The sequence below is a fragment of the Cnephaeus nilssonii genome (genome assembly GCF_951640355.1).
Source record: "Cnephaeus nilssonii genome assembly, chromosome: 7".
Taxonomy (NCBI): Eukaryota; Metazoa; Chordata; class Mammalia; order Chiroptera; family Vespertilionidae; genus Cnephaeus; species Cnephaeus nilssonii.
In genome coordinates this window covers 3,027,612-3,055,206 of record NC_137078.1, presented here as the reverse complement: position 1 = coordinate 3,055,206, position 27,595 = coordinate 3,027,612, and the positions used below count along the sequence as shown (strand labels likewise).

The 27,595-nt window shown below is 46.0% G+C and overlaps 1 protein-coding gene across 1 annotated transcript in view; it reads right to left on the bottom strand.

Annotated features, from left to right (window-relative positions):
• Nucleotides 1–8,839: 8,839 nt before the first annotated feature.
• The window catches only part of WNT7A (Wnt family member 7A), an 83,770-nt gene continuing 65,014 nt past the window's right edge, over nucleotides 8,840–27,595 (bottom strand). Inside the window, exon 4 of the mRNA XM_079778378.1 lies at nucleotides 8,840–9,548. Within this exon, the coding sequence (XP_079634504.1) occupies nucleotides 9,069–9,548 (480 nt within the window). The 3' untranslated portion in view covers nucleotides 8,840–9,068. The remainder of the gene's footprint in view (nucleotides 9,549–27,595) is intronic.

Below are 27,595 nucleotides of genomic sequence, written 5' to 3'. Positions count from 1 at the left end.
GATCACCCCCTAACCACTCCCATGCCAGCCTGATTGATGCCTAACTGCTCCCCTGCCAGCCTGTTTGCCCCCAACTTCCCTCCTCTGCCGGCCTGGTCACCCCTAACTGCCCTCCCCTGCAGGGTTGATTTCCCCCAACTGCCCTCCCTTGCAGGCCTGGTCCCTCTCAACTGCCCTCCCTTGCAGGCCTGGTGCCTCCCAACTGCCCTCCCCTGATGGCCATCTTGTAGTGGCCATCTTGTGTCCACATGGGGGCAGGGTCTTTGACCACATGGGGCAGCCATATTGTGTGTTGGAGTGATGATCAATCTGCATATTACTCTTTTATTAGATAGGATAGAGGCTTGGTGCATGGGTGGGGGCTGGCTGGTTTGCCCTGAAGGGTGTCTCGGATCAGGGTGGGGGTTCCCTTGGGGCATAGGGCGGCCTGAGTGAGGGGCCTGTGGTGGTTTGCAGGCTGGCCATGCCCCCCTGGCGACCCAAGTGGAGGCCCTGGTATCTGGAATTTATTTATCTTCTACAATTGAAACTTTGTAGCCTGGAGCGGAGCCAAGCCTCCTGCTCGCTCCATGGCTGGCAGCCATTTCTGTTGGGGTTTGTGTATCTTCTATAATTGAAACTTTGTAGCCTTAAGCGGAGGCCTGGGCCAGCCAGGGTGTGCGGAAAGCTTTGCTTCTTCCATTGCCGGGGACAACCTTAGCCTCCCGCTCTTTCCAGCTCTGAGGCTGCCGCCATTTCTGTTTGGATTTGTTTACCTTCTATAATTGAAACTTTGTAGCCTTGAGTGGAGGTTTAGGCCAGCAAGGGCAGGCAGAAATCTTGGCTTCCTCTGTTGCCTGGGAAACCCAAGCCTCCCTCCTGCTCTCTGTGGCTGTAGCCATCTTGGTTGGGTTTATTTGCATACTCGCTCTGATTGGCTGGTGGGCGTGGCTGGTGGGCGTGGCTGGTGGGTATAGCAGAGTGATGGTTAATTTGCATATTACTCTTTTATTAGGTAGGATAGGTTAGGCATAGCCCATGGACACTGGCAATAGGGTATTAAAGACAGGGGGAATTGGGTAGGGGCTGAGAGGATGGGTGTAAAGGGGGAAAAGGAGAGATATCTGTAATACTATCAACAATAAAAAGTTTACTTTAAAAAATGATAACAAATCCACTATGTTTACATAAATAACACATTTTTAATGAAAAATAGCTTTTTGTTTTAAAACCAATAAAACAAAACTTAGTGAGAAAAGAGTCATTGTTTTACATTTTCTCAGATCTCTTTAGTGCCTCACATCAGCCACTGTGTTCAGTCACTTTGGCAGTGAAGTCACATCTAGTCACTTGGCCTGAGCACTCTGCTGGGCACCTTCGGGAGAAGGATTGTGACAATAACTTTGACCTCCCTCCTGACCTCCTGACCCCCTGAGAGGGTCTGGGAACTGTGCTTTCAGAAACCCTGTCTGAGACCTATGGCAGGCAAAAGCCCCCCCCCAGTCCCTGGCACCTACCCCGAACCAGATGTCAGTGGGGACCGAGCCCAGGATTGCAGTTCCGAGGCAGTGCAGAGCGCTATTTAGTGGATGTGGGGGTTCACAGTTGCTGTCTGCCCTGACTGCACTGGGGAGCTCCATGTGAAACCCCTGCGTGCACTTGCTGTGAGTGTGAGGACCCTGGGGCTGAGAGTAGAATGCCTTGTTTATCCCATCTCTCCACAGTGTGAGGGCAGAGCTGTGATTGTAACCCAGAATCTTGGCCAGAGAGCAGGACTGTAGCTGTAATGCCTCAGAGGTTGTCTCTCTTCATACTCAACTATCTCCACTCTGGGTGTGGCTTTCCTCCTGAGGGAGATGGCACTGTGTCCTCCTCCATCCTATACACGGTGACTCCCACTACCACCACACACACACACACACACACACACACACACACACACACACACAAACTGGGGGCCTGCAAGTGCCAGGGACCACAGGTGAATAGTGAAGGTCAAGCCATGGTTTCCCAGGTAAGACAAGTTGCCCAGCCTCTAGGTGGGTGGCATCAAGTTAGTGTGACCTTGGACCCCTTGTGGTGGCCTGTGTGTATCTTTTATGTCTCTTATGAGGTCTGTCTGGGTTCTGGCCACGATAGCTGTGTGTGTCTGTACCTCCTTTGTGATGCCTCCCCTTAGCTGTGTGTGCAAGTCCCCCTGGATTTCTCGCTCCATGTCCATGAGTGACCGTGGGTGTGTGCGCATGCACGAGTATAGGGTGTGACACTTTCTTTGGGTCAGAGGCAGCTTGCCATCCGGGGCTAAGTCGGGGGTGGCTGCTGAGCTCTCCCGTTGTCTCTAGCACATTCTTCTGGGGCCAGGAGTGTTGTTGTGGCAACCAGTAGCCACCTTGTCAATGGAGCAGATGCGTCTGTGACCACATCAAGGGGATTGCTCTGTCTCCACACCCTCCAGCCCCTGGTCTCTTGTCCTCCAGCTATCAGATTCAGACGCCCCCTCCCCAGCAGGGCCGGTGAGTCTGGAAATGGGCTCCAGCTCTTTATTCATTCTTATCCCACAAATGTTACTAACCCTGTGTGCTGCGCATTAAGGGTCCAGTGGCAACAAAGACGGCCGATAGCCTGCATCCATGAAATGGAACAAACACAGTAATATCCAAACTTCACACTTCCGTGGCCCTTACAATGTATCAGGCACTTTATTACATTGATCAGCTCATTTAATCACTGTGATGATTCTATTGCTGCCCAATTTTACAAATGGTGAAACACAACTACAGAAAGGCTAAGTTAGTTACCCTAAACTACACAGCCAGTAAATAGCAGAGCCAGGTTTGAACACCGGGCATCTGATTTCAGGGCTGATGTTCATTTTTTTTAAATCCACCTGAAGATATGTTTTTATTAATTTGAGAGAGAGAAACATCAATGTGAGAAACATTGATCGATTGCTTCCTGTACACGCCCTGACCAGGAATCGAACCTGCAACCTTTTGGTGTTGCAACCAACTGAGCCACCTGGCCAAGGCCAGTGTTGATGCTCTTAACCACTATATTGTAAACTTCTAATAAGTGAGAAATAGCATTCAGGTAGTGGTAAATGCCAAAAAAACAAAAGTAGTAGATGAAAGGTGCTGGAAGCCCAGGTGATTAGGGTGCATATTGAAGTGCTGGCATTTGAGTCAATTCTTTTTAACCAGGAAAATTCAGCTATGCAGAAAAAATCAGAGAAAGCATCATGTGCAAAGGCCTGGAGGCAGGGTGAAACCTAGTATATTGGAAGAACAGAAGGAAGGCCACTGTAGAGTCTAGTAAGGAGGACCTCTGTGCTGTAACAGATGAACTTACAAATCTCAGTGGCTTCCCACAACAGACTTCTTACCCATGGGTGTTTCTGATTGTCAGGTGGACCCTGAAGGGCTTAGGAACCAACTTTGTGTGGCTCTACCGCCCACACCTGACAGCCTCAGTGCAAGGGAAAGAGCATAGGAGGTGTCGATGGACTTGGAAGTGGAGCAAACATCCCTACTCCATATTGCAGAGCCCAGTCATGTGGGGACTCGCAACCACAAGGGAAACAGGGAATGTGGTCTAGCAGTAAGAACTACATAGAGGACCTAGGTATGGCTGGACTCAGACACACAGAGGGCTGGTGGGTGTGCAGACAGAGTGGTTAGCTTTGGGTATATTTTGAAGTACACTCAAGAGATTTTGCTGATGGAATGGGGTAGAGGAAGACAAGATACAAGATTGACTCCAGAACAAGTGACTGACAGGTGGAGAATCTGAGGTTTGGGGGGCCCATTAAACAGAGCGGCTGTGTCCCTGCCACATTATCAGTGCTACAACTGTCTTGCTCAGGACAGGAAATGTGAATGTCTTCACAGTGGTCCTGTGTGTGGTTAAGTCCCTTCCCTCTCCCTCGCCCATTGCTATGTGACTATGCAATTCCTCCCATTGAAAAAGAGTCTCCTTACTAACACCTTGAATCTGGGCTGGTCCTGTGGCTTATTTTGGTTAATAGAATGTAGCAGACCTAACCTTGTGCCAGTGCTTAGCCTGGGCCTCAAGAAGCTTGGTAACTTCTGCTCCTACTTTTGGAATCCTTCTTCTCTGATGTAAACAAGCTTGTGCTAGCCTACTGTAGGATGAGATTACGGCCCATTCATCTCAGTTAAAATCATTCTAGTCCAGCCTCTAGCCAGTTGACCCCAAAACATATGACAGCATTTTTCCAAGATCAGCAGGGTCACTTACCTGACCACAATTGGCCATGGGTGCATGAGGGAACCCATCTGAGATCAGAAGAACTGCTCAACTTATCCATAGACTTAGTTGCAATAATACAATTGTTTGAAGTCACGAGTCTGGGGGTGATTTGTTACTCAGCAATAGCAAACTGATACACTGGTCATAGAGCCCAGTCAGTGATTTGTGTGGGTGAATCCCTTCATCTCCCTGCCTTCAGCTGGAAGATGGCTCTAGAACACTGTAAGTGAGAGTATAATTCCGATTCCAGTAGCTCAGGACAAAAAGAACAGCAAGGCTGCACCTGCACATGGGTGGCTCCAGACCGCATCCTTCCTGCAACAGCACAGACGGGCTCCTCAGAGGAACAGGAGTCTGTCAGGTAGAGGAAAGGAAGGTGGGTGTTCCTGGCAGAGGACACAGCAAAGGTACAAGACATACAGAGTGGTGTGAAGATAAGAGGGAATTCATGAAAATTGTTAGAACCTTGCCTGGCACAAAGCAATAACTTCACAAATGGCACTATTACTGCTGTGCAGAAGAGGCAGAGGCAAGGCTGCCAGGTCATGAAGGGCTAATGAACTTGCTCTTTATCTGCAGAGCAATGGGGAGCCACATCTGGTTGTAGTCAGGAAGTGGATCGGGCTATCCAGAGCTTGAAAGGCTGGTTCGAGGGGACGTGAGTGGATGCAGTGAGGCCTGGGAGGAGGTGGTGGCATTCTTCTAGGTGAGAGACAATGGTGGCCAGTTAGTGAGGAAGGTGGGTGGACTTGCAATGCCCTGGGAAGAAGTGCCAGGTCTTGGTGGCCTGTCGGATGCATTCAGTAAGGTGGGGGAAAGTTGGCAATGACGATCTGTGTCATTGGATGCCCTGTGTGACCCACTGTCATTTCCTTCTTTCTTAAGCTCCTGTTAGAGGTGACAGAGGCTCAGGACCATAGGCTGATGCGAGACAACCAGACTGCAGCCTGTTTCCCACTTCCTCGGGCTGCGGTCGTGAGGAAGGCACTTCCTTCCCTGAGGCTGGTCCTCATTTATAAGTGGGAATGGAGCCCTCCTAGGGTCTCAGGAAACACATCACAAACTTGCTTTGAAGATTGCAACGTATAGCTCTACCTTGGGTAGAGAAACAGGTCAACCCAGGACTCTCCTGACCTGGGTCTTGCTAAGGAGTTTCCTTGATTGAAGGGGTGTGGGTAGGAAATGGGAGGTTTGGGGATTCCACTGGCCGGCTGCCAGGGCACCCCCTACAGAGTGGTTGAGAGCACAGGCCTGTCGCCCTGTGGAGCCTTGAGTTAGTTCTAAACTTAAGTCTAGAAGGACACGAGTGCATTTGCACACACACCTGAGAACACATACAGGGTGGTGCAAAAGCAGGTTTTCAGTTGTTCATATGAAAAATAATACAATGATTAATAAATAATAGTCAAGAATAAACTCTGTGCTTCGTGTACTCATAACTATAAACCTACTTTTTCCCCCTCCCCCTGTGGTAGTCTGAACAAGTAGGAATTTCATCCCTCCCACCCCACCCCTCCACGTTATTTTGTTGCCTCAGGGATGCACTCTGTTGGCCTTTCTGGGAGGCACAAGTCCTGTTTTTGCCTTCCCTCTGCTGGGCTTGCTATGTAGCCTTGCATAAAGCCCTGTCCCTCTCTGGGCCTCAGTTTCCCCATCTCTAAAACAAGAGATTTGGTCCAAGTCAGAGGCTTCACTCTGGTGGCACAAAGGCAAGTTCAGCTTGCAGTCCTGTTTTGCTCCATATCAAAAAAGTAGGAGATCTGCCACAACAGGTGGTTCGGTTGGTTGAAACATCATTCTGTTTGTGCGTTCAATTCCTGGTCAGGGCACATACATAGGTTGCAGGTTCAATCCCTGGTTGGGGTGCATACAGGAGACAACCGATCGATGTTTCTGTCTTGCATAGAAGTTTCTCTGTCTCTCTCTCTCCCTCCCCGCCCACTCTAAAAACCAATAAAAACATACCCTCAGGTGAGGATTAAAGAAAAGTCAGAGGGTCTGGCTCTGAGGAGACCCACATCTTCATGCAGCTCAATGGGCTTGCGTTGAGCAGCTCACTTCTCACAGTTGGTATCCACCTGGAACCTGAGCTTTCCACACTATAGTCCTGGACTTCCTGCTGCTGTTTTTTGTTTCAGTCTCTTAAGATTTTTGTCTTTTTAATGGCAGTTTTATTGAAAAGCCATTTTAGGAATAAAACAAACAAAGGGGGATATCTCTACCTAACAAAGAGCAAAATATGTATTCTTATAAGCTATGTTTTAAGAATATTATCATTATGGAGAACATAGTAATAATAGCAACAATAATAATAATACTTAGCATCCATCCATTGCTTTGAAACTCAAAGTGCCACACAATCATTACCGGCAGGACCCTCACAACAGCCCTGTGAGGTAGGTATTTTTATTCCACTTTTACGATGGAGAAACTGAGGCTCAGAGCACAACTTAGCTGGGCACCTTCGGCGAGAGGGCAGGTCCCTACGTTTGAAACTAACAGTGTACTAAGGAGCCAAGTGATAGGCTGGCGGCTGACCTGGCCATTCTTCTCACAAGCCCAGCTGCCCCCTGCCAGGACCACTCCTCATCTGAATAGTAAAACAAGACATGGGGTGGCTTCTGAAACCATGTGTATGTGATTACATTAAACGGGCCTCTGGGAGGTGATCAGAATCTCCCTCACTCTCAGGTGCCATGAGGCCAGTTGGGAGCAGAGGGGCTGAAGGCTGAAGAAGCCTCTTTGTTCACGGTGGGCACTGCAGGCTTCTGAGGCCGAGATAAACTGTGACATGGAGACTTCAAGAAACTTCTGCGTTTTCTCCTCCCTCACCCATTCATTCACTCATCCACCCATGCACTCATTCCTTCATGCCTACCCATCCTGATACCCAACAGAAGAAGAAAAGAAGAAAAAATGGCCCAAGGGAAGAAATCAACCAACTGTCCAGCCATTTTATTCATCTATGCTGTGATCCGGTCCCAGTGCTGACACTGGAGTGTCCAATACAGCCTAGACAGGGAGAGGCTCCCAGTGCATGGGGCCATGGGGCTGTGATCTCAGGGGTACCTGTGGGCATAGAGTTCAGAAGTGCCATCTCTTGGTGGCTCAACACAATCGCCAAAGGTCCCTATAGTTTGACTCAACACCATCTGCCCTGCCCTGCAAGCAGAGATACACAGGCACCCACCCACGTGCATACACCACTCCGAATCTTTCAGCCGCATACATGGAGAGAAACAGATAGTGGGGTACACAGAAGCACACAAGAGATACCTGAAAGCACAAAGTCACATAACTACCCCAAGACTCCCTAACGCTGCACACGCGTGCGTGCGCGCGCGCACACACACACACACGCGGATGCAGAACACCGACGGCCTCCTTAAGGAAAGCTTCCCAAGTAGAGAGGCACTGGAAGAAGGGGGACCTGGGCAGAGAGGTCTCATCCATACCTCTCTCTGACAGTCTGCCCTGGGGCTGTGACATCCAGGAAACCCAGCTGCTCATGGGATCTCTCGCCCCAGCTTTTTTGCCTTATAACTGAGGACTACAGCTCACCCCTACCCCCAAGGGCACTCAGCAATTCAGGGGCATTCTGGTGAGGAGTAGGTTCCCTGAGCTGGCTTCTGCCGAGTGGCCATGACCGAGTCCCTGTGATGGTCCCATTGCACAGTCCTGCCCACCAAATGGCTGGTCATGAGGTCACCACTCAGTGACCTTGCTCTTCAAGCCTGAGCTTAATAGGCTGAGACTGGAGATCTAATTCCTTTCCCAGGTAATACCAATGACACGACAGCCCAGGCATCCATGGCCACTTTTGCCCATTTGATCAACAGAACTTGAAAACCCAGGTGTGTGAGGGTCCTCGTGGGATCTGACTCCACACCCAGGCCTTGTCTCTCCTTACCACAGAGCAAGTCCTGGAATTAAGAAGCCCAGGCCACAGAATGATACAGCCAGATGCAAAATAAATAAAATATTCATATAAAAATAGTCTCTTACAAAACATTCTCTCCTATCCAGTGGCTCACTTTCCAAAAGATGAAAATTGCTGGGTGCTTTTATTATCTTTCCTTTTCCTATGTATTCCAAACTGGATTTTTCTAATGGTGAAGTGTGAGTTGGGTAGGACTAAAGGATGGGAAAGGTATTGTGAAAAACATCTCCAAACTTGGACCAGCTTAAATATATATATATATATATATATATATATATATATATATATATATATATATATTTATATTTATATTTATATTTATATATATATGACATCTGCTCTGTACTTAAACATCTAATGCAGTAGATACTTGCAGAATCAGCTAGTAGAAATATCTGCATAAAGAATAATTATGTACAGTTCTAGTTGGCTCCTTGTCCCAGTGACAAAATTTTCCTGCAAAGAAAGCAACCAGTCCACTTTGCAGAAAACGGATCCCAATGAGGTGGACTGATTCTTTTTAATTAAATAAATTAATATTATTTTAAAAATCAAAATTGTTAAATATTGCTTGATGAGGCCCAAGGATCCAGGGTTCCTGCTGTGGAAGGCTCTGCTGCAGTGAGGAGGCCCAGGCAATGTCTGGGGTAGGGCGGAGCAGGCTGGGTATGGACTAGAATCCTTAGGGGCTCTGGAGAGCCCTTTCCCCAAAGTGTCTGCAGGAAACTGCACAGGTGCCTCCACAGCAGGAAAGACAAGCTCAACATTCCTGCAGTTCCCTATGGAGATCTGGGAAGTGACCTGCAGGGTGAGTGCAGCTGGACTCTGGTCCTCCCCACAGTGGACCTGACTTGAGGGCGCATGCAGTGCGGTCTTGGGCTCACTTGCACGTGTACACCTCGGTGTGCTCACTGCAGGTGTTGCACTTGACATAGCAGCACCAGTGGAATTTGCAGTTACACTGCCACACCCGTGCGTACTGGTGGGTGTTGTAGCCACGGCCGCAGCACATGAGGTCACAGCCACTGGCCTGGCGGGCTGTCTTGTTGCAGATGCGGCCCTGCGTGCCCACACTGCCCGTCACTGGGTCCTCCTCGCAGTAGTTGGGTGACTTCTCAATATACACCAGGTCCGTGTCCATGGGCTTGCGATATGACAGTGGCTTCTTGATCTTCAGGAAGGTGGGCCGCTTGTTGCGGCTGGCGCGCACCGGCTCCACGTGTACGGCCTCGTTGTACTTGTCCTTGAGCACGTAGCCCAGCTCTCGGAACTGTGGCAGCGTGGTCCAGCAGGTCTTGGTGGTGCAGGAACCCGACACACCGTGGCACTTACACTCCAGCTTCATGTTCTCCTCCAGGATCTGCAGGAGTGGGAGGGGGAGAGCACAACGCAGGTCATTGCTTGCAGGACCCAGCCCAGCCTGGCCTACCCCCTGCCCCAACTAGCTGGGTTTGGTTTTTGTTTTTCCTTTTGGTGCAGGAAACTCAGGCCTGGATTCAAATTGCTCTCATCTCCAGCCCTCGTGCTATGCCTTCCACCTGGAATTAACTTGCCTTCTTTGCTTCCCAACTCCTGTGCGGTCTGTAGATGCGCTTAGATCAGTTCAGGCCAGTCCAGAACACACATAAGTTCTCTTTGGCCTTAAAATAGTTTCTGAACCAACATTTATAAACCAGGAGTATTTAAAAGGCAGACTTCCGTGTGCACTTGTTTTATTTTGTTTTTGGCAAACAAAAAGTGCATCTGGCAACTCTGGGGTGATAGTCAAATTATTTAATAAGTGGTGCTGACTTCCTGGCACAGAATCTGGCAAGAAATGCCAGCTGTAGTCCTGTTGTGTCCTGGCTCACCACAACCTCTGCCAGCCTTGTCATATGGCAATAATACTTGGAGCTATGCCAGCAGCTGCCTTCCTCATGAGTTGGTATCCTTCAATTTGCCATAGTCCTCACTACTCCCTATTACTTACCTGACCTTAAGTTATGGTTTTTCAGAGGTCAACTGCTTTGATCACCTATGACACCTGCCAGGCACTATGGACATATACGTCTGGAAACCCATTGCTCTGATGGGAGCTTCCCTGGCATCTATCCCTGGCGCCCAGGCTGGATGCTGTCGCCCTTCTTCTGAGTCCCCAAGGCGCCTTGGGCTTCCACCATCATACCATGAGAGGCAGTACTGTATGGGGTGGGAGTGGGGGAGGAGCACAGATTCTGGACCCTGGGACTTAAGTCCCAGAACTAACATGAACCTGCTGTGTGTCCTTGAGCAACTTACTTAAAATCTCTGTGCTGCAGTTTCCCCATGTGTAGATGGGGATAATAATAAATAGTAATTAATTGTAATTATGCAATGAAATACTAGATAATAGTGAAAAAGAATGAACAATTAATACAAGAAGAACAGATCTCCTAGATGTAATGTTATGTGAAAAAAGTTGGACACTAAAAAGAACATAATATAGGATTCCATTGCTGTGAAGTTCAAGGACAGGAAAACTAATGGCTGGTTTTCATTTAATCCTTATTTAACTATATAGGCAGTGGGTCAGAGATGGCCCATGGGTCATATTTTGCTGACCCCAGCTTTAGAATATCCTAGCAGTAAGAGGAGACATCATTTACCAAAGCCCCCATAGCACAGGGCATTTAGGTTGTTTTTGGTTATTGTTTTTACTTTTTCTTTCCTTCCCTCCCTCCCTTCTTTCTTTCCTTCATTATTTATTTTTAACTATATGTAATGTGGAAGCAAGTATATTTGGAACTGAAGCTTCTCTTCCTTCCTCATCATCTTTGGCCTGATGTCATCCTAATGGACATGTATTAAGCTGCTACTGTATAGCAGGCACCTGGATGGGGATGTATTAGTGAGCATAGTTTCTGGGTCATAATGTGTAAGCATTTTCATGGTTCTTCATCCAGATTGTCAAAATACTTTTGCTTGTTACATAGTGAAAGAATAAGTGAATGAGTAAATGAACATTTATTAATCACCCATACACGTGCTTCTATATATAGCATCTTATTTCACTTCCTCATGTGAGTATGATTCCATCTGCAGGGATAAACAGGCTCAGCTGACTCCTAGAGCGTGCATACTGGTGTGTGAGGCACCCAGGGGCAGGGTCTTATTGCTGAGGGGTGTGAATGCTTCCCCCCCGCCCCCTCTGCTTACTTACTATGTGACCTTGGGGTTGTCACACCCCCTCTCTGAGGCTCAGTTGCCTTCACTGGAACATGGAGCAAAGGCAATTTTATCTTTTCTAACAACAGTCAGGGTGCTAAACAAAATCAGACATTCAAAAAGTAGTTGTTAGTTTTGCCTCTGGGCCTGGGCCTGGGCCTGTGCAGGTGCTGGGGACACAGAGGTTTGTCACCTAGAATGGGCCTGTATTCAGGGTCCACCCAGCCCTCATTGTTCTGCTTCCAGGAGGAGGTGACCAATGCTTGGTCAATATACTCAATAGGAAGGGAAGGTTACCTGTGTTTTGACAACAGTACCTATAATCAAACAAGTCAGCGATGTTGCAAGCATCCAGAATGTTCAGGGACAGAGATCCAGGCTGGTTGAGTCTCTGGTATCAGGACACCTAGTGTGACAGAGCACATACTATGTGCCAGCACCCTCACACAACCTTCACACACTTGGAGCTGCTACAGATGAGTAGCCATCTAAATAACACAGATGTCCCTCTGTGTCATCAGCGAGAAGAGAGTTCCCACAGGCCAGCTCACCTTGGCCTGAAAAGTGGGAAAGAGCGAGGCTCAGAGGTGTGATGCATGTGGGCGCAGGGTCAGGCAGGTGTTCCTGAGACATGACGGCCTAGATGACTGAGATTTTAGTGCAGTCAGAGACTTGAACAGAGAGATGCTGGAAGCTGTTCAGAGTGAATTCTGAACATCTGTGGGTGAGGCTGCGGAGCCCCTGGAACTCACACAAACTGCTGGCGGGAGTGCAAACACAGCAGCCTGAGAAAGCTGAAGAGTGCAAGCAGCAGAGCTGGGGAAATCTGCTCATGTGGACAGGAAGAGGCTCCAGGACGCTCAGAGCAGCAGTGTTTATGATCATTCCAAACGGGGCACCATCTGGATGTCCGTCCGTCAGAGTAGGAAGGATGAACTGAGGCATGTGTACTCAGCAGGACACCGTAGGGCAATGACAGTGAACAACTACAGCCAGCCACACACACAGAGGCCAACCTCAGAAACACAGAGGGGAGGGAAAGAAGCAATCAAAAGATTTCCACAGAACTGTTTTATCTTTATAAGTTCAAAAGTTGTCAAAACTGCCCGGTTCTTGTGGCTCAATGGTTGAGCATCGACCTATGAACCAGGAGATCATGGTTTGATTCCTAGTCGGGGCACATGCCCGGGTTGCTGGCTTGGTCCCTGGTGGGGGCATGCAGGAGGCAGCAGGTTGATGATTTTCTCTCATTATTGATGTTTCTATCTCTCTCCTTCCCTCTCCTTTCCTCTCTAAAATCAATATTGTATTCTTCAGGGCACACAGAGAGGGGACGCATGGAAAGTAAAGAGATGAGGGACACAAATACCAAGAGTGCTTGTCTCTGGAGTTGGAGGCAAGGGGCTATGGTTGATGAGGATCACCCAGGTGTCATCTGGGGTTCTGGTAATGTTCTGTTCCTAGATATGGGTGCTTTATCATTATTCTTTTAAATAAACATAGATGATCTCTGTGCTATTTTTTTTTTTTTTGCATGTAAGCTATACCTTGCAATTTATTTAAAAAAAATGTATTGGGTACAATGGCCAAATAAGCATGTGGAAAGATGCTCAGCATCACTAATCATCAAGGAAATGCAAATCAAAACCACAATGTCCATCAACTAATGAGTACAGTGTGGTCTATCCATAAATGGAATGTTATTTAGCCACAAAAAGAATGAAGTACTGACACATGCTACTATCTGGATGGACCTTGAAAACACTAAGTTAAGTGATAGAAGCCAGTCAGAAAAGGTCACATGTTACATGATTGCATTTGTATGGGATATCCAGAATAGGCAGGTCTATAAAGTCAGATGGTGGATTAGTGGACTGGGAGCAGTTTGGCAAAATGCGGAGTGACTGCTAAAGGGTACAGGTTTCTTTTTGAGGTAATGAAAATATTCTGAAATTGACTATGGTGATGGTTGCACAGACCTGAGAATAACTTTTTAACTGCATGCCTTAAATGAGTGCACTGTATATTATGTGAATTATAATGCAATAAAGTTGTGTGTTTTTTAAAAACGTTGCTGGAAGCATGGGCTGTATTTGCCTATGTGTGACACCAAATGTTTCCGTTGAGGTGGACCCTGGGCATTGAGGCCCAGTGCCAGAGGCCAGGCTCCTGGGTCCTCGGGCTGGGTGCAGTTGCCTCCCACACCATCTGCACCAGCTCCCTTGCACAGCCCCCTGCACACTACCTCCCTCTTCCTCTGTGGCTGCCTCAGGCCGTGATGGTATTTGTGTGGGCCCATAATCAGATGACACCAACTCATTAACCCTGCAAACTCTGCAATTTGAGAGCCTCAGTGATCACATTATGTCCGAATAAAGCTGGGCATAACCACAGCTCTCCTGGCCAGGACTGGTCACCCAGTTGGAAATTACAACAGGCAGCAAGCCCTCTCCCTAAGGCAGGGGACAACAGCAGAGGAAGTGTGTCTGGGACAAAGATCACTCTTTGCGCACTCTTTTCCCACCCCCTGAGGCCAGTCTGGCTACCAGCTTCTGAGCTGTCCAGGGGGACTTCTGGGCATCCCTTTGTGCTTGAAGACTCTGGATTGTGGGTCAGCTATCAGGCAGTTGAAGGGTCTGCAGGCTCTAAATGTCTGCTCCACATACCTTCCCAGTTCCTGGCACATGGTGGGTTCTCTTAGGAAATTCCCAAAGGTTAATTCACTAACAGGGTGCATTCTAGCTCTTCCACAACTGCATTCCCAGCCCCAACAACCACCAGAGCACCAACCCTGCATTGCTGGATGGGGGAAGTTGGGAGGAGCCATGGTAGAGGAGAGGGGGCTTGGAACCCTTGGTATGAATCATTGTCAATATTTTATGTCCCTGGCTACACTGCTGGGTCCCAACTTAAAGACCAGTGACATGAGACTGCTTAGAGTCTACCATGTCACCACCCTGTGGTGCAGAGATGCCTCAGTGAAAAAGGAAAAGAAATGAGAAAAGAGTGAGGCCCGGATGTCTGGCTCAGCAAGCTCTGAGCACACATAGTTCCCCTGCCTCTCACCTATATGGTGGTTTGGGGTCAGATGCCATGATGAGGGGCTGTGTTCCGGTCCCACCTCCAGTTCCAGCCACAGGCCCCACTCATTTTCACATGTCACTAGTGCAGGTCTGGGGATTGATCTTCACAGAAACTGAGGGGACAAACCGAGGAACTACTATGTGCTGGCATCATGTAAGGATTGGAGACTCGGCAAAGGAAAGAGGGACAAAGCTAAGAGGACATGCTATGGGGTTGAGGGGAACAGGTAACTGCTTCAAATAATAAAATAAGTGAGAAGAAAATGGGATAGGAGTAGCCTTTGGAGAGTGAGGAAGGTGGGCAGGCTACGAGGCCTTGATGAGAGAGGTGACATTGAGCAGAGGGCGGACCGCAAGAGGAGGCCAGCACATGGCAGAACAGACTCATTCTCTCATTTTGTTTCCACTTGAGGGACATGGGGCAAAGGGCTGAGGCTCCTGCAGGGCCAAGGCCACGTGGCTGGAGCGTGGTGACTGAGCAAAGCAGGTGCCAAGGTGGCACAGGCAGAAGTTCCATCCTACAGACTCTAAGGAGGTGGGATTTTTTTCATACTCAGAGTTTTATGAAAGAACTTTATTTTTAAAAAGTTTTATATTTACAGAAAAATTGTGAAGAGAGTTTCCATACACCCTAATATCTTACATTAGTATGGTAAATGTTACAATCAATGAGTTAATATTAATATGTTATTATTAACTGAAGTTGATACTTTATTGAGATTTCCCTGGTTTATACCTACTGTCCTTTTTCTGTTCCACAATGCTAACTAGGTCACCACATGGCATTTAGTCATCCTGTCTCCTTATGCTAGGAGATGAGATTTTACTGTGAGTGGACAGGGAAACCAGTGGAGCAGGATTTATGACTTTAAAAAGACCTCGCATTGGTTGTAACAAATGGACCACTCTTGTGCAGAGAGTGTATGTGGGGAGAGGGAGGCAGGTGATATATGAAAACTCCTTATACCTTCTGCTCAATTTTGCTGTGAACCTACAACTGCTCTGAAAAATGAAACAAGATCTCCGCAGAGAAGCTGGATGTAGGTACTGTCTCTGGAGGTGAGACTTGGCTGACTCTGATGTTGATTGGCTGGGTACCTTCCCTGGGCCTTGGTTTCCCCATTTGAACTCGAGTTTGAACTAGATGATTTCCAAGGCTACTCTGACTCTCTGATACTCTGAGCCTTTTATCCATGCTGTTCTTTAACCCATACAAAGCATTTCCAGTGCTCTGATAGAATTGAATTTTCTGAAACCTCAGAGAGAAAGGAAGGGACCCAGGTTCAGAGTATGCAGGACCTCCTCCTTATATCTCTCCAGACCACTCCCCACACTTTCCCCTCCCGCTCTATGCCTCCGGAGTCTAGACTGTAAGACTGCACCAATGAGCTTGCTTATTCCAGGACTCTAACCATTCCTAAAGGTGATAGATTGGGCCCAGGGTATTTGGGTTGTGGGATGGTCTGATTGCAGCTGGGTCACTTCCAGGTGGGTCTGGCCAATGAAAGGCACCGGAGGGAGCTTAGAGGGCAGGAGGAAAGTCCTGGTCATTACTCCTCCTGCTCATCTCCACTGGTCCCCAGATGGCTGCATTCCCTATCAAAGGTCACAGCTCCTGCATGCAAGTCCTCTTGGTACAGGCCCTGGGATTCTAGCAGTCCAACCTCCTAACACTTCTAGCCTAAGAAATAATGGTTCTTTACTGTTCACAAAGCCATGGTCCTGCACCATCCGTTTTGGCTCCTTTAACATTGTCCTTTGTTTTATTAGCAATCTCTCTTAAACACACACACACACACACACACACACACACACACACACACACAGCTTGGATATTTAAAATGGCAGCAGAGTAAGTGGATGCTGCACGGACACACTCTCAGGACCAAACTGGAATTACAATTAAAATACTGAAAAACTATTTGAATAATAAACTGAAGACTTGCTGGAGAGAACCCTGATAACTGAGGACAGAGAGTGGAGACCACATAGAGACTGGTAGGAGGGGCGGAGGCATGAAAGGGCTGGCCGGGCTCCCACAGACAGCAACTGAAGTTCCAGAGAGATATCTCAGTTGTGGGAGGTTGCCATTGAGAATTCTGGGGTCTAATCCCCAAGTGGGGCCACCCAGCAGAGAGCACCAGAACTGAGAAGGGTGCCCACATAATATCTGGCTGTGAAAAACAGAAGAGTTGCTGTCTGCCTGGGAGAGACAACTGGAAATGCAGGTGCCGTCTTAAAGGGCCAATACACAAAATTCCCTGTGGAGCCATTCACCTTGTGCTCCAGCAGAGGGATGGCAGAATAGACTGGAGCTGTGTGAGCAGAAGCCAGGGTTGGGGTCACTGGTGTTAGAGCTCAGAAAGCAGACACCCCGGTTTCCTGTGCTGAGTCATTCCCTCATACTGAGGAGGTCATCTTTCTCACACAGACAATTGCTATCTAGGCAGTTTTGCCTGGGGGAAGACAATTGACCCACCATATTGGAAAACACCTTGCCCCACAGTGTAGAATTTCTGAGGCCCACTGAAAGAATGAGAATAACAGTTAACCTCCAGGGAGGCAATTACCCCACCCTGTTGGGAAAAATACTCTTACGCCTGAGGGCTACTCAAGACTAAATTTAACCTTTTGCACTCGGATGTTGAGTGTGACTCCACACGGATAGCATTAGAATAAAGGAATCGAGAAAAAAGCAAGCGCGTGCAAAGGGTTAATCAGTCTGCAAGCAGAGTCACCCTCTGGAGGCTTTGAGTCTTTTTTTGATCTAATTAGTCAGAAACAGCATTTGACACTGTTCTGCACTAGAGATTGAGAGGCATAGCAGAACTACCTAATACATAGTCACAAACCCAAACAGGAAGCCAAAGTGAGGGGACAAAGGAACAACCCCCAAATGAAAGAACAAGAGAATTCTCCAAGAAGAAGAGATAAATAAAATGAAGATAAGAAATTTATCTGATATAGAGTTCAGAATAATGATGGTAATGATGCTCAACAGCATGAGAAAAGATATAGTAACTATGAAAACAAAAATAAAGAATGACATAGCACAAATAAAGAACACATTGGAAGGAATACACAGCAGATTAGGGGAAGCTGAGGATGGGATCAGTGAATTAGAAGACAGAGTAGGAAAAAATCAATCAGAGAACCAAAAATAAGAAACAATTAAAAAAACAGGAGAACAGATTAAAGGGAGCTGTGGGATACCATGAAACATAACAATATTTGCATAACAGGTGTGCCAAAAGAGGCAGAAAGGGAGAAAGGGATAGAGAACATGTTTGAAGAAATAATGGCAGAAAACTTCCCTAATCTGGTGATGGAAAAAGTCACAAAAGTTCAGAAGACACAAAGAGTCCCAAGCAAGAAGAACACAAACAGGCCCTGCCCAGACACATCATAATTAAAATGCAAAAAAATTAAAGACAAAGAGAGAAACTTAAAGGCAAGAAGAGAAAAGCAAACTGTTACCTACAAAGAAGCTCCCATAAGGCTGACATCTGATTTCTCATCAGAAACTCTACAGCCAGAAGGTGATGGCAAGAAGTACTCAAGGTAATAGAAAGCAAGGATCTGAAACTAAGACTACTATATCCAGCAAGGCTATCATTCAAAATAAACAGTGAAATAAAGAGCCTCCCAGACAAAAAAGGTCTAAAGGAGCTCATTGCCACCAAGATAGCATTACAAGAAATGCTAAAGGGACTGCTGTAATGAGAAGAAGAAATAGAGAGAGAAGCCTAGGCATACAGGATTAAAATGGCAATAAATAAATACCTATCAATAATAACCTTAAGTGTAAGTGGATTAAATTCTCCAATCAAAAGGGTAGCTGAATGAATAAGAAAACATGACCCAACTACATGCTATCTAAAGAGACCCACTTCAGAACAAAAGACTCACACAGGATGAAAGTGAAGGGATGGAAAAATATTTTCTATGCAAATAGAGAAGAAAAAAATCTGGAGTAGCAATATTTATATCTGACAAAATATACTTCAAAATGAAGGCCATCGCAAGAGACAGCAAAGGTCACTACATAATACTAAAGGGATTGGTCCAACAAGAGGATATAACCCTGTTAAACATATATGCATACAATATAGGAGGAACTAAGTATATTTTTTAAAAAACTTTAAGGGAGAGATAGACAACAATACAGGCATTTTAGGGGACTTTAACACCCTACTGACTTCACTGGATAGATCTTCCAGACAAAAAATTAACAAGAAAATTAACCAAAAAAATTAAAGAACACATTGGATCAGATGGATTTAATTGACATTTATAGAACATTTCACTGCTAAGCTGCGGATTTTACATTCTTCTCAAGTGCTCATGGGTCATTCACAAAGATAGACCACATGTTAGGACACAAAATAAGTCTCCACAAGTTCAAGAAGATTGAAATCATATCAAGCATCTTCTCAGATCACAGTGGAATGAAATTAGATATCAAATACAGTAAAAACACTCCAAAACATGGAAACTAAACAGCATGTTATTAAATAATGAATGGGTTGCCAACAAGATAAAGAAAGAAATCAAAAACTTCCTGGAAACATCTAGAGACATAGAAGTATTGAACAGACCTTCAAACCTCAGAGGGAAGGCTGGGTAGGGGGATGGTAAGAGATCAACCAAAGGACTTGTATCCATGCATGTGAGCATGACCAATGGACACAGCCAATAAGGGTATGTGGGGGTGTGCTGGAGGGAGCGGGAACAGGCTGGGAATAAGGAGACATATGTAAAACTTTCAACAATAAAGAATTTTAAAAAAAACTTCCTGGAAACAAATGAAAATGAACACACAACAACCCCAGGTCTCTGGGACACAGCAAAAGCAGTCCTGAGTGGGAAGTTCATAGCACTACACAGACTTACCTCAAAAAACAAGAAAAAGTAATTCTAAACTATTTAATCCTACAATTTAAAGAACTAGAAAGAGAACAATAAGAAAATCACAGAGTAAGTAGAGAGAAGGAAATAATTAAGTTTAGAGCAGAAATAAATGACATAGAGACTAAAAAAATAATTTAAAAAATCAATGAAACCAAGAGCTGGTTCTTTGAAAGGATAAACAAGATTGATGAACATTAGCCAAAACCATCAAGAAACAAATAGATAGGATCCAAATAAATAAAAATCAGAAAGAAAGCTGAGAAGTAACCACTAACACCACAGAAATAAAAAGGATTGTAAGAAAAATACTATTAACAACTATATGACAACAAACTAGAAAATGTGGATAAAATGGACAAATTCCTAGAAAAATACAATCTCCCAAAACTGAATCAGGAAGAATAAGAAAACCTAAGTAGGCCAATAACAACTGAGGAATTAGAAGCAGTAATAAAAAACCACTCCCAGCAAACAAAAGCCAGGGTCTGGACAGCTTTACAGGGGTTTTACCAAATATTCAAAAAAGAAATAACACCTCTATTCTTCAAACTATTCCAAAAAATTCAAGAGAAAGGAACACTTTCAAGCTCTTTTTATGAGGCCAGCATTATCCTAATTCCAAAACCAGATAAAGACACTACAAAGAGAATTACAGGCCAACATCCCTGATGAACATAGATGCCAACATCCTCAACAAAATATTATCAAATAAGATTCAGCAACATATAAAAAAGATCATACACCATGACCAAGTGGGATTTATTCCAGGGGTGAAAAGCTGGTACAATATCCACAAATCAATAAATGTGATACATCATATAAACAAACTGAAAGACAAAAATCACGTGATCATTACCAATGTATGCAGAAAAAGCATTCGATAAAATCCAATACCCATTTTGGATAAAAACTCTTAGGAAAGTGGGAATAGAGGGAGCATATCTCAACATGATTAAAGTCAAATATGACAAACTTACAGTGAACTTCATACTCAATGGGCAAAAAATAAAACCATTTCCCCTAAAAACAGGAACAAGACAGGGATGTCTGCTTTCACCACTCTTATTTAACACTAGGGGCCCAGAGCACGAAATTCGTGCACTGGGGAAGGGTCCCTCAGCCCAGCCTGCCCCCTCTCACATACTGGGAGCCCTCAGGGGATGTCCTATGGATGGCTTAGGCCTGCTCCCTATTGGGAGCGGACCTAAGCCGCAGTCTGGCCTCCCTTTGCGGGAGGCGACCGGGCTGATCAGGGGAAGGCGCCAGCCACATCACCCCACTGCTGCAGCCACTGCCAGTCACCACAGCCACCAAGGTATTTTCATCAACATGAACTCCAGTCTCTTCACCATGAAAAAATGACAACTTTCTTTAAGCATTTTCAAGATGTGTCTTTCATAGGATATGACATTTCTTTCTTTATTTTTCTTTTTATCCTCACCTGAGGATATGTTTCCATTGATATTTTCCCTTTCCCTCCGATCCCAAGCTCAGCCCCTTCCCAAGCCAAAAGCCTCCACCCCAGGCTTTAGGCTGGGGAAGGGGGTCCACCACCCGCCCCCCCAGAACCTCCTATCACAGGCTCGACACCTCCCCAAGCTTAAAGCCTCCTCCGCCCCAGGCTTTAGGTTTGGGAAGGAGTTCCCCACCCACACCTCCGATCACAGGCTCAGCCCCTTCCCAAAACTAAAGCCTCCACCCCAGGTTTAGGCTTGGGAAAGGGTCATCCTCCCAACCCCCCACCCGGAACCTCCGATCACAGGCTTGGCCCCTTCCCAAGCCTAAAGCCTCCATCCCAGGCTTTAGGCATGGGAAAGGGTCCCCCCCCCAGCACTTCCCCAAGCCTAAAGCCTCCACCCCAGGCTTTAGGCTTGGGAAAGGGTTCCCCCAGCACTTCCCTAAGTCTAAAGCCTCCGCCCCAGGCTTTAGGCTTGGGATGGGGTTCCCCCACCCACCCCTCCTATCGCAGGCTCGGCCCCTTCCCAAGCCTGAAGCCTCTGCCTGATGGCCGGCTGGGAGTGACCTGGGTGCCGAGGAGGTTCCCCTGACCCAGGTATGTATGCAAATTAACCGCCATCTTTGTTGGGTTAATTTGCATACTCACTCTGATTGGCTGTGGGCATAGAGAAGGTACGGTCAATTTACATGTTTCTCTATTATTAGGTAAGATAGTACTGGAAGTCCTAGCCACAGTGATCAGATAAGAAGAAGAAATAAAGGGCATCCAAATTAGAAAGGAGGAAGTTAAGCTGTCATTATTCACAGATCACATGATATTGTATATAGAAAACCCTAAAGACTCCACAAAAACCTACTAGATTTAACAAATGAATTTGGCAATGTAGCAGGATACAACATCAACTCCCAAAAAATGATGGCATTTTTATACATCAATAATGAATTATCAGAAAGAGAAACTAAAGAAACAATCCCATTTACCATTACAATAAAAAAAAATTAAGATACTTAGGAATAAACTTAGCCAAGGAGGCAAAGACCTGTATTTGGAAAACTACAGGACATTGAAAAAAGAGATAGAAAAAGATATAAACAAGTGGAAGAATATACTGTGTTCATGGATTGGTAGAATTAATATATTTAAAATGTCTATACTACCCAAGGCAATCCACAGATTCAATGCAATCCCTATTAAAATATCAACAGAATATTTCACAGATCTACAACAAACACTCCAAATATTTATATGGAACCAAAAAAGATAATGAATAGCTGCAGCAATCTTGAGAAAGAAGAACAAAGTTGGAGGAATCACAATACCAGATCTCAAGTACTACAAAGCCACCATAATCAAAACTGCCTGGTACTGGCACAGGAATAGGCATATAGAGCAATGGAACAGAATAGAGAACCCAGAAATTTACCCAAGCCATTTTGCATGATTAATATTTGACAGAGGAAGCAAAAGCATACAATGGAGTCAAGATAGTCTCTTTCAAGCCCTGACCGGTTTGGCTCAGTGGATAGAGCGTCGGCCTGTGGACTGAAGGATCCCAGGTTCGATTCCGGTCAAGGGCATATACCTTGGTTGCAGGCACATCCCCAGTAGGGGGTGTGCAGGAGGCAGCTGATCGATGTTTCTAACTCTCCCTTATCCCTTCCTCTCTGTAAAAAATCAATAAAATATATTTTTTTAAAAGATAGTCTCTTCAATAAATGGTGTTGGGAAAATTGGACAAATACATGTAAAAAAAATGAAACTAGGCCACCAACTTACACCATTCACACAAATAAACTTAAAATGGATAAAAGACTCAAATGTAAGTCGGGAAACCATAAAAATCCCAGAAGAAGTCATAGGCAGCAAAATCTCAGACATCTCATGTAGCAAATATGTTTATGGATACATCTCCTAGGGCAAAGGAAACTAAGAATAAACAAAGGGGACTACATCAAAATAATAATCTTCTGCACAGCAAAAGAAACCATTAACAAAGTGAAAAGGAAGCCTACTGTATGGGAGAACATATTTGGCAATGATACATCTCATAAAGGGTTAATATCCAAAATATATAAGGAACTCATACAACTTAACAAAAGGAAAACAAACAATCCAATTTAAAAATGGGCAAAGAACCTAAACAGACACTTCTCCAAAGTGGACCTACAGATAGCCAAGAGACATATGAAAAATGCTCAAAGTCACTGATCTTCAGAGAGATGCAAATTTAAATGACAATGATATACCATCTCACACCTGTCAGAATGGCTACCATCAACAAATCAACAAATGACAAGTTCTGGCTAGAATGTGGAGAAAAGGGAACCCTAGTACACTGCTGGTAATAATACAGACTGGTGCAGCCACTGTGGAGAACAGTATGGAGTTTCCTCAGAAAACTAAAAATGGAACTCCCATTTGACCCAGTGATCCCACTTCTAGGAATATATCCTAAGAAACCCGAAACACCAACCAGAAAAATGTATTCACCCCTATGTTCATAGCAGCACAATTTACAATAGCTATGATCTAGAAACAGCCCAAGTGCCCATCAGTAGATGAGGGGATAAAAAAGCTGTGGTACATTTATACCATGGAATACTATGCAGTAGTAAAAAGAATATCTTACTTTACTGATAGCATGGAGGGAACTGGAGAGTATCATGCTAAGTGAAATAAGTCAGTCAGAGAAAGACAAGTATCACATGATCTCACTCATATGTGGAATCTAATTAACAAAATAAACTGATGAATGGAGTGGATCCAGAGACATGGAAGCATAGAACAGAGTGCGGAATCTCAAAGGGAAGGTGGGGGTGGGCTGGTGAGTGGGAGGTAATCAACCAAAAACCTTGTATGCATATGTGCATAACCCATGGACACAGACAATAGGGTGGTGAAGACCTGGGGTGGGGGTGGGGGCAGAACCTGGCTGGAGGGGGTCAATAGGGGAAAAAAGGGAACATATGTAATACTTTCAACAATAAAGATTTATGAAAAATTAAAATAATCTGGTAGCTATGATGCACACTGACCCAGACCTTATTGCTGGGCCCTGACAGCCCCAAATCTGGTTCACCTGCACTCTGGACCATACAGGATAGAGGAGGGAGTCCAATTCCTTGCAGAATTGGCCATTGGTTATCTTGCTTCTGGAGCCAACCTCCCACAATCCCTCCCCCTGGCAGGCTGGTGCCCCTCCCCCGTATCAGCCCTGATCGCCAGCCAGGCCAAGGGACCCCACCTGTGTGCAAATTCATGTACCAGGCCTCTAGTCTACACTAATAAAAGAGAAATATGCAAATTGACCATCACTTCACGATGCCCACCAGCCAATCAGGAATGAGCATGCAAATTAACCCAACAAAGATGATGGTGACCCCGCCCCCCAGCCACTCCAGGCCTCTGGGCAGCATGCATGCAGGCACAGAGCGGCCAGGCGGGGCGGGAAGCCTGTTATGAGGGGAAGAGTGTGGGGCAGAGGGAGCTATAGGAGCGGCGCTCCAGCTGGAGCGAAGACTGAAGGCTCCAGCCAGAGCAAAGGCCTGGGTCCTGGGCGATGGAGGAAAACCAATGCTGGCAGCCAGAGGAAGGAAGGCCTATTGCATGAATCTCCGTGCAACAGGCCTCTAGTAAAATAATAATAAAAAACACAGCTTTCTTGCAGTATGATTGCCACAACATGCAATTCATTCACTTCAAGTACACGATTTGGTGGGTTTTGGTCTATTCAGAATTGTGTCTCTATCCCTAAAAGAAACTCCATACTCACTAGTAGTCACTCCCCATTTCTCCCATCTCAATCCCAGGTAACCACTAATCTACCTTCTGTCTTTCTTTATTTGCATGCTCTAGACCAGTGATAGCGAACCTATACTGACACGCGTAGCCATTTCTGATGACACGTGGCCGCATGCCGAGGATGAAACATTTGCTGCTCCTGAGGATGAAACATTTTCGACTAGAGTCTTAGAGTTAGTTTTTTCCTCAAAGTGACACACTACCTGAGTTATACTCAGTTTTTTGGCGAAGTTTGACACACCAAGCTCAAAAGGTTGCCCATCACTGCTCTAGACATTTCATTTAAATGTAATCATACATTATATGGCCTTTTGTGTGCCTAGTTTCCTTAATTCAGGGTAATGTTTTCAAGGTTCATCCATGGTATAACATGCTTCATTCCTTTTCATAGCTGAATAATATTCCATTGTATCGATATGTCACAACTTATCTACCCATTCCTAAGTTGTTGGATAGTACTCTCTTTTTAAACTTCCCTTAACTTCCCAGTCTGAAAGTGCCCATTATACTAGCCACAACCCAAGTGGCTACACACCGCCCCTCCATGGCAGAGTCCAGAATGAGTCCTGTCCTCTTGATTCCCAGTCCCATGCTCTTTCCTCCATGTCCACCTCTTGGCTCTGCACCTGCTCTTCCTTACGTGGAAAGCCAATATTTATAGATGCTCGACCCAAGAATACCACTACGAACTGGGAGGCTCATGCCCGTGTGAAATGGCAAAAGCCAAAAGAATCTAAAGATCCACCAATGGGGACCAGTTATGTAAATGATGGTGCATCTATAAAATGGAATGTCCTGAAGCTGTTAGAACGAGGCAGTCTGTACTGACTAATGAGGACTGGTTTTCAAGATACATGGTTAAGAGAACAAAGCAAGGTGCAAAAAGGTACCCAGGGCATGAGCTCATTTGTGTGAGAAAGAAAAGACTTGTGCATGTGTGTTCATAAGAGCACAGAATACTATCTCTGGAAGAATATTTGAGAAGGTGGTAAGAGTAGCTGCCTCTGGGGCAAGAACCTGGAGTGAATAGTATGACCAGTTGTATGGGAGTCTTACTTTTCATGGGATTGCCTTTTGTACCTTTTGAACATTCTACCATGTCAGGAAAAAAATTCACCTCCTCCACAAAACTTTCCCTGATCGCCAGAGCAGTCATTGACTCCCTCATGATTTCCATAGCTGTCCTGGGCTGTTGACTATCTGCCTCTCAACTTCCCTCATCAGGCCAACAGCTCTTTGTGGTAGACATGAAGATATACTACCCAGATACCCCTTCATCAGGGGTCATGTTTCATAGCTACAGGTAGTGGTGTACTTGTAATTCGGCCAAAAAAAAAAAAAAGCCTGATTTTAAGCTACCAAACATTTAACAATCAGCTCACAAATTCCTGTCTATATCATACTGGGTCTTGCCAGCCCGAAGGAGCCAGCACCAGCACACATAGGACTAGGAGTGGAATTAGCACACATCATCCAATGGTCAGCTCCTTCGGGGTCTGTCCCATGGCAGAGAGCTGCAACCTTCCCCACTGGCTTGCAGCCAGGGACAGAGAGAGGCAGAGGTGTCTCAAGGTCTGGCCACTCTGATGGACAGCACTTGCTCCAGAGTTCCCACCAAAACATTGCCTGGCCAGCATCGCAGCTTCTGCCCATCCCTGCTCCTCCCCTTTCCCTTCACAGATCCCTAGTCCATCTCAGCCTCTGCTTCTGGAGACCCTCACCTGGAACACACCTGAGAGACTGGAGCCAGGACACTCAGCTCCATCTCCCAAGCCTCTGGCAGACTTACCTGGCATGGAAAAGGTGCTGACTAGATGCAAGGCGAAAGAAAGACCTAGTGTGTGTCTTTTCCTCTGTGAAACATTCATTCACTTTGACATTGAACAACTGCTGTGTGCTCTTTGGCATCATCCCTGTTCTGGAAGCCCTGGGAGGAACATGACACAAGCAGATGCTGTCCCTGCATTCTTGGAGCCTGCACACCCAAGCCAGAGCATCCCTGGAATCGATCATCGATTATACTAGTAGATCGGTGAGTGCTATGAAGGAGCAGAACAGAGCAAAGAAATCCTGTCCCAGGAGGGGCTGCTATTGTGTGCAGCTCCCCAAAGCCTCCCACAGAAAGGCAAGCTGGCCAGATTTCATGGGATGAGACAGGCGTGGCTGGCAGAGTGAGAGGGGCTGTGGGACACTCGGAGCAGAGGCATCTGGATCATCCATGAACCAAGGGCGCCAAAGAGGGGCTTTCATGCAGAGGAGTCATGTGATCCAACTGACAACTTAAAAGATCGTTCCAAATGGAGTGGGCATTAGGTTAGAGAAGGTCAGAGGGTAAGATGGAAATCTGGCAAGAAGGTATCCCCATCAAACAGGCCAGAGCCACGATGGTGGTTCAGATCATTATGGGGGCAGTGGAAGAGAGAGAAAGACCAAAATTGGCAAGACAGTATGGACAATTGGTGGAGGGCTGCAGAGGTCCAAGGGGTGACTCACAGGATGGATGCAGGGACTGTGCACAAGACAACGAACAGGAAGAGGGACTAGGCTTGGGAAAGAGGATATGTGGAGGGCATAATTAGGAAATTTCAGAGACTGTGAATAGCCAGGAAGAAGGACATGTGGGGAGCAACCGGGTGTTTTAGCGCCACTGAAATCTGGTTCCAGTCAGCTCAGGTGCTCACAAGGGAAAATGGGAGTTAAATCCTAGTCAGGATTCAGTCACTTCCACAGATTAAAACATGTGGTTGAAACTAGCCAGAAGTGGAGTAAACACCTATAAATTTTTTGTATTAAAAAACTGATTGCAGGAGAAACCAAGATGACGGCATAGGTAAACACCTAAACTGCTGCCTCGCACAACAATTTCAAAACTACAACTAAAAGACAAAACGGACATCATCCAGAACCACAGGAAGGCTGGCTGAGTTGAAATTCTACAACTAGAAGGAAAGAGAAAAGCACACTGAGACT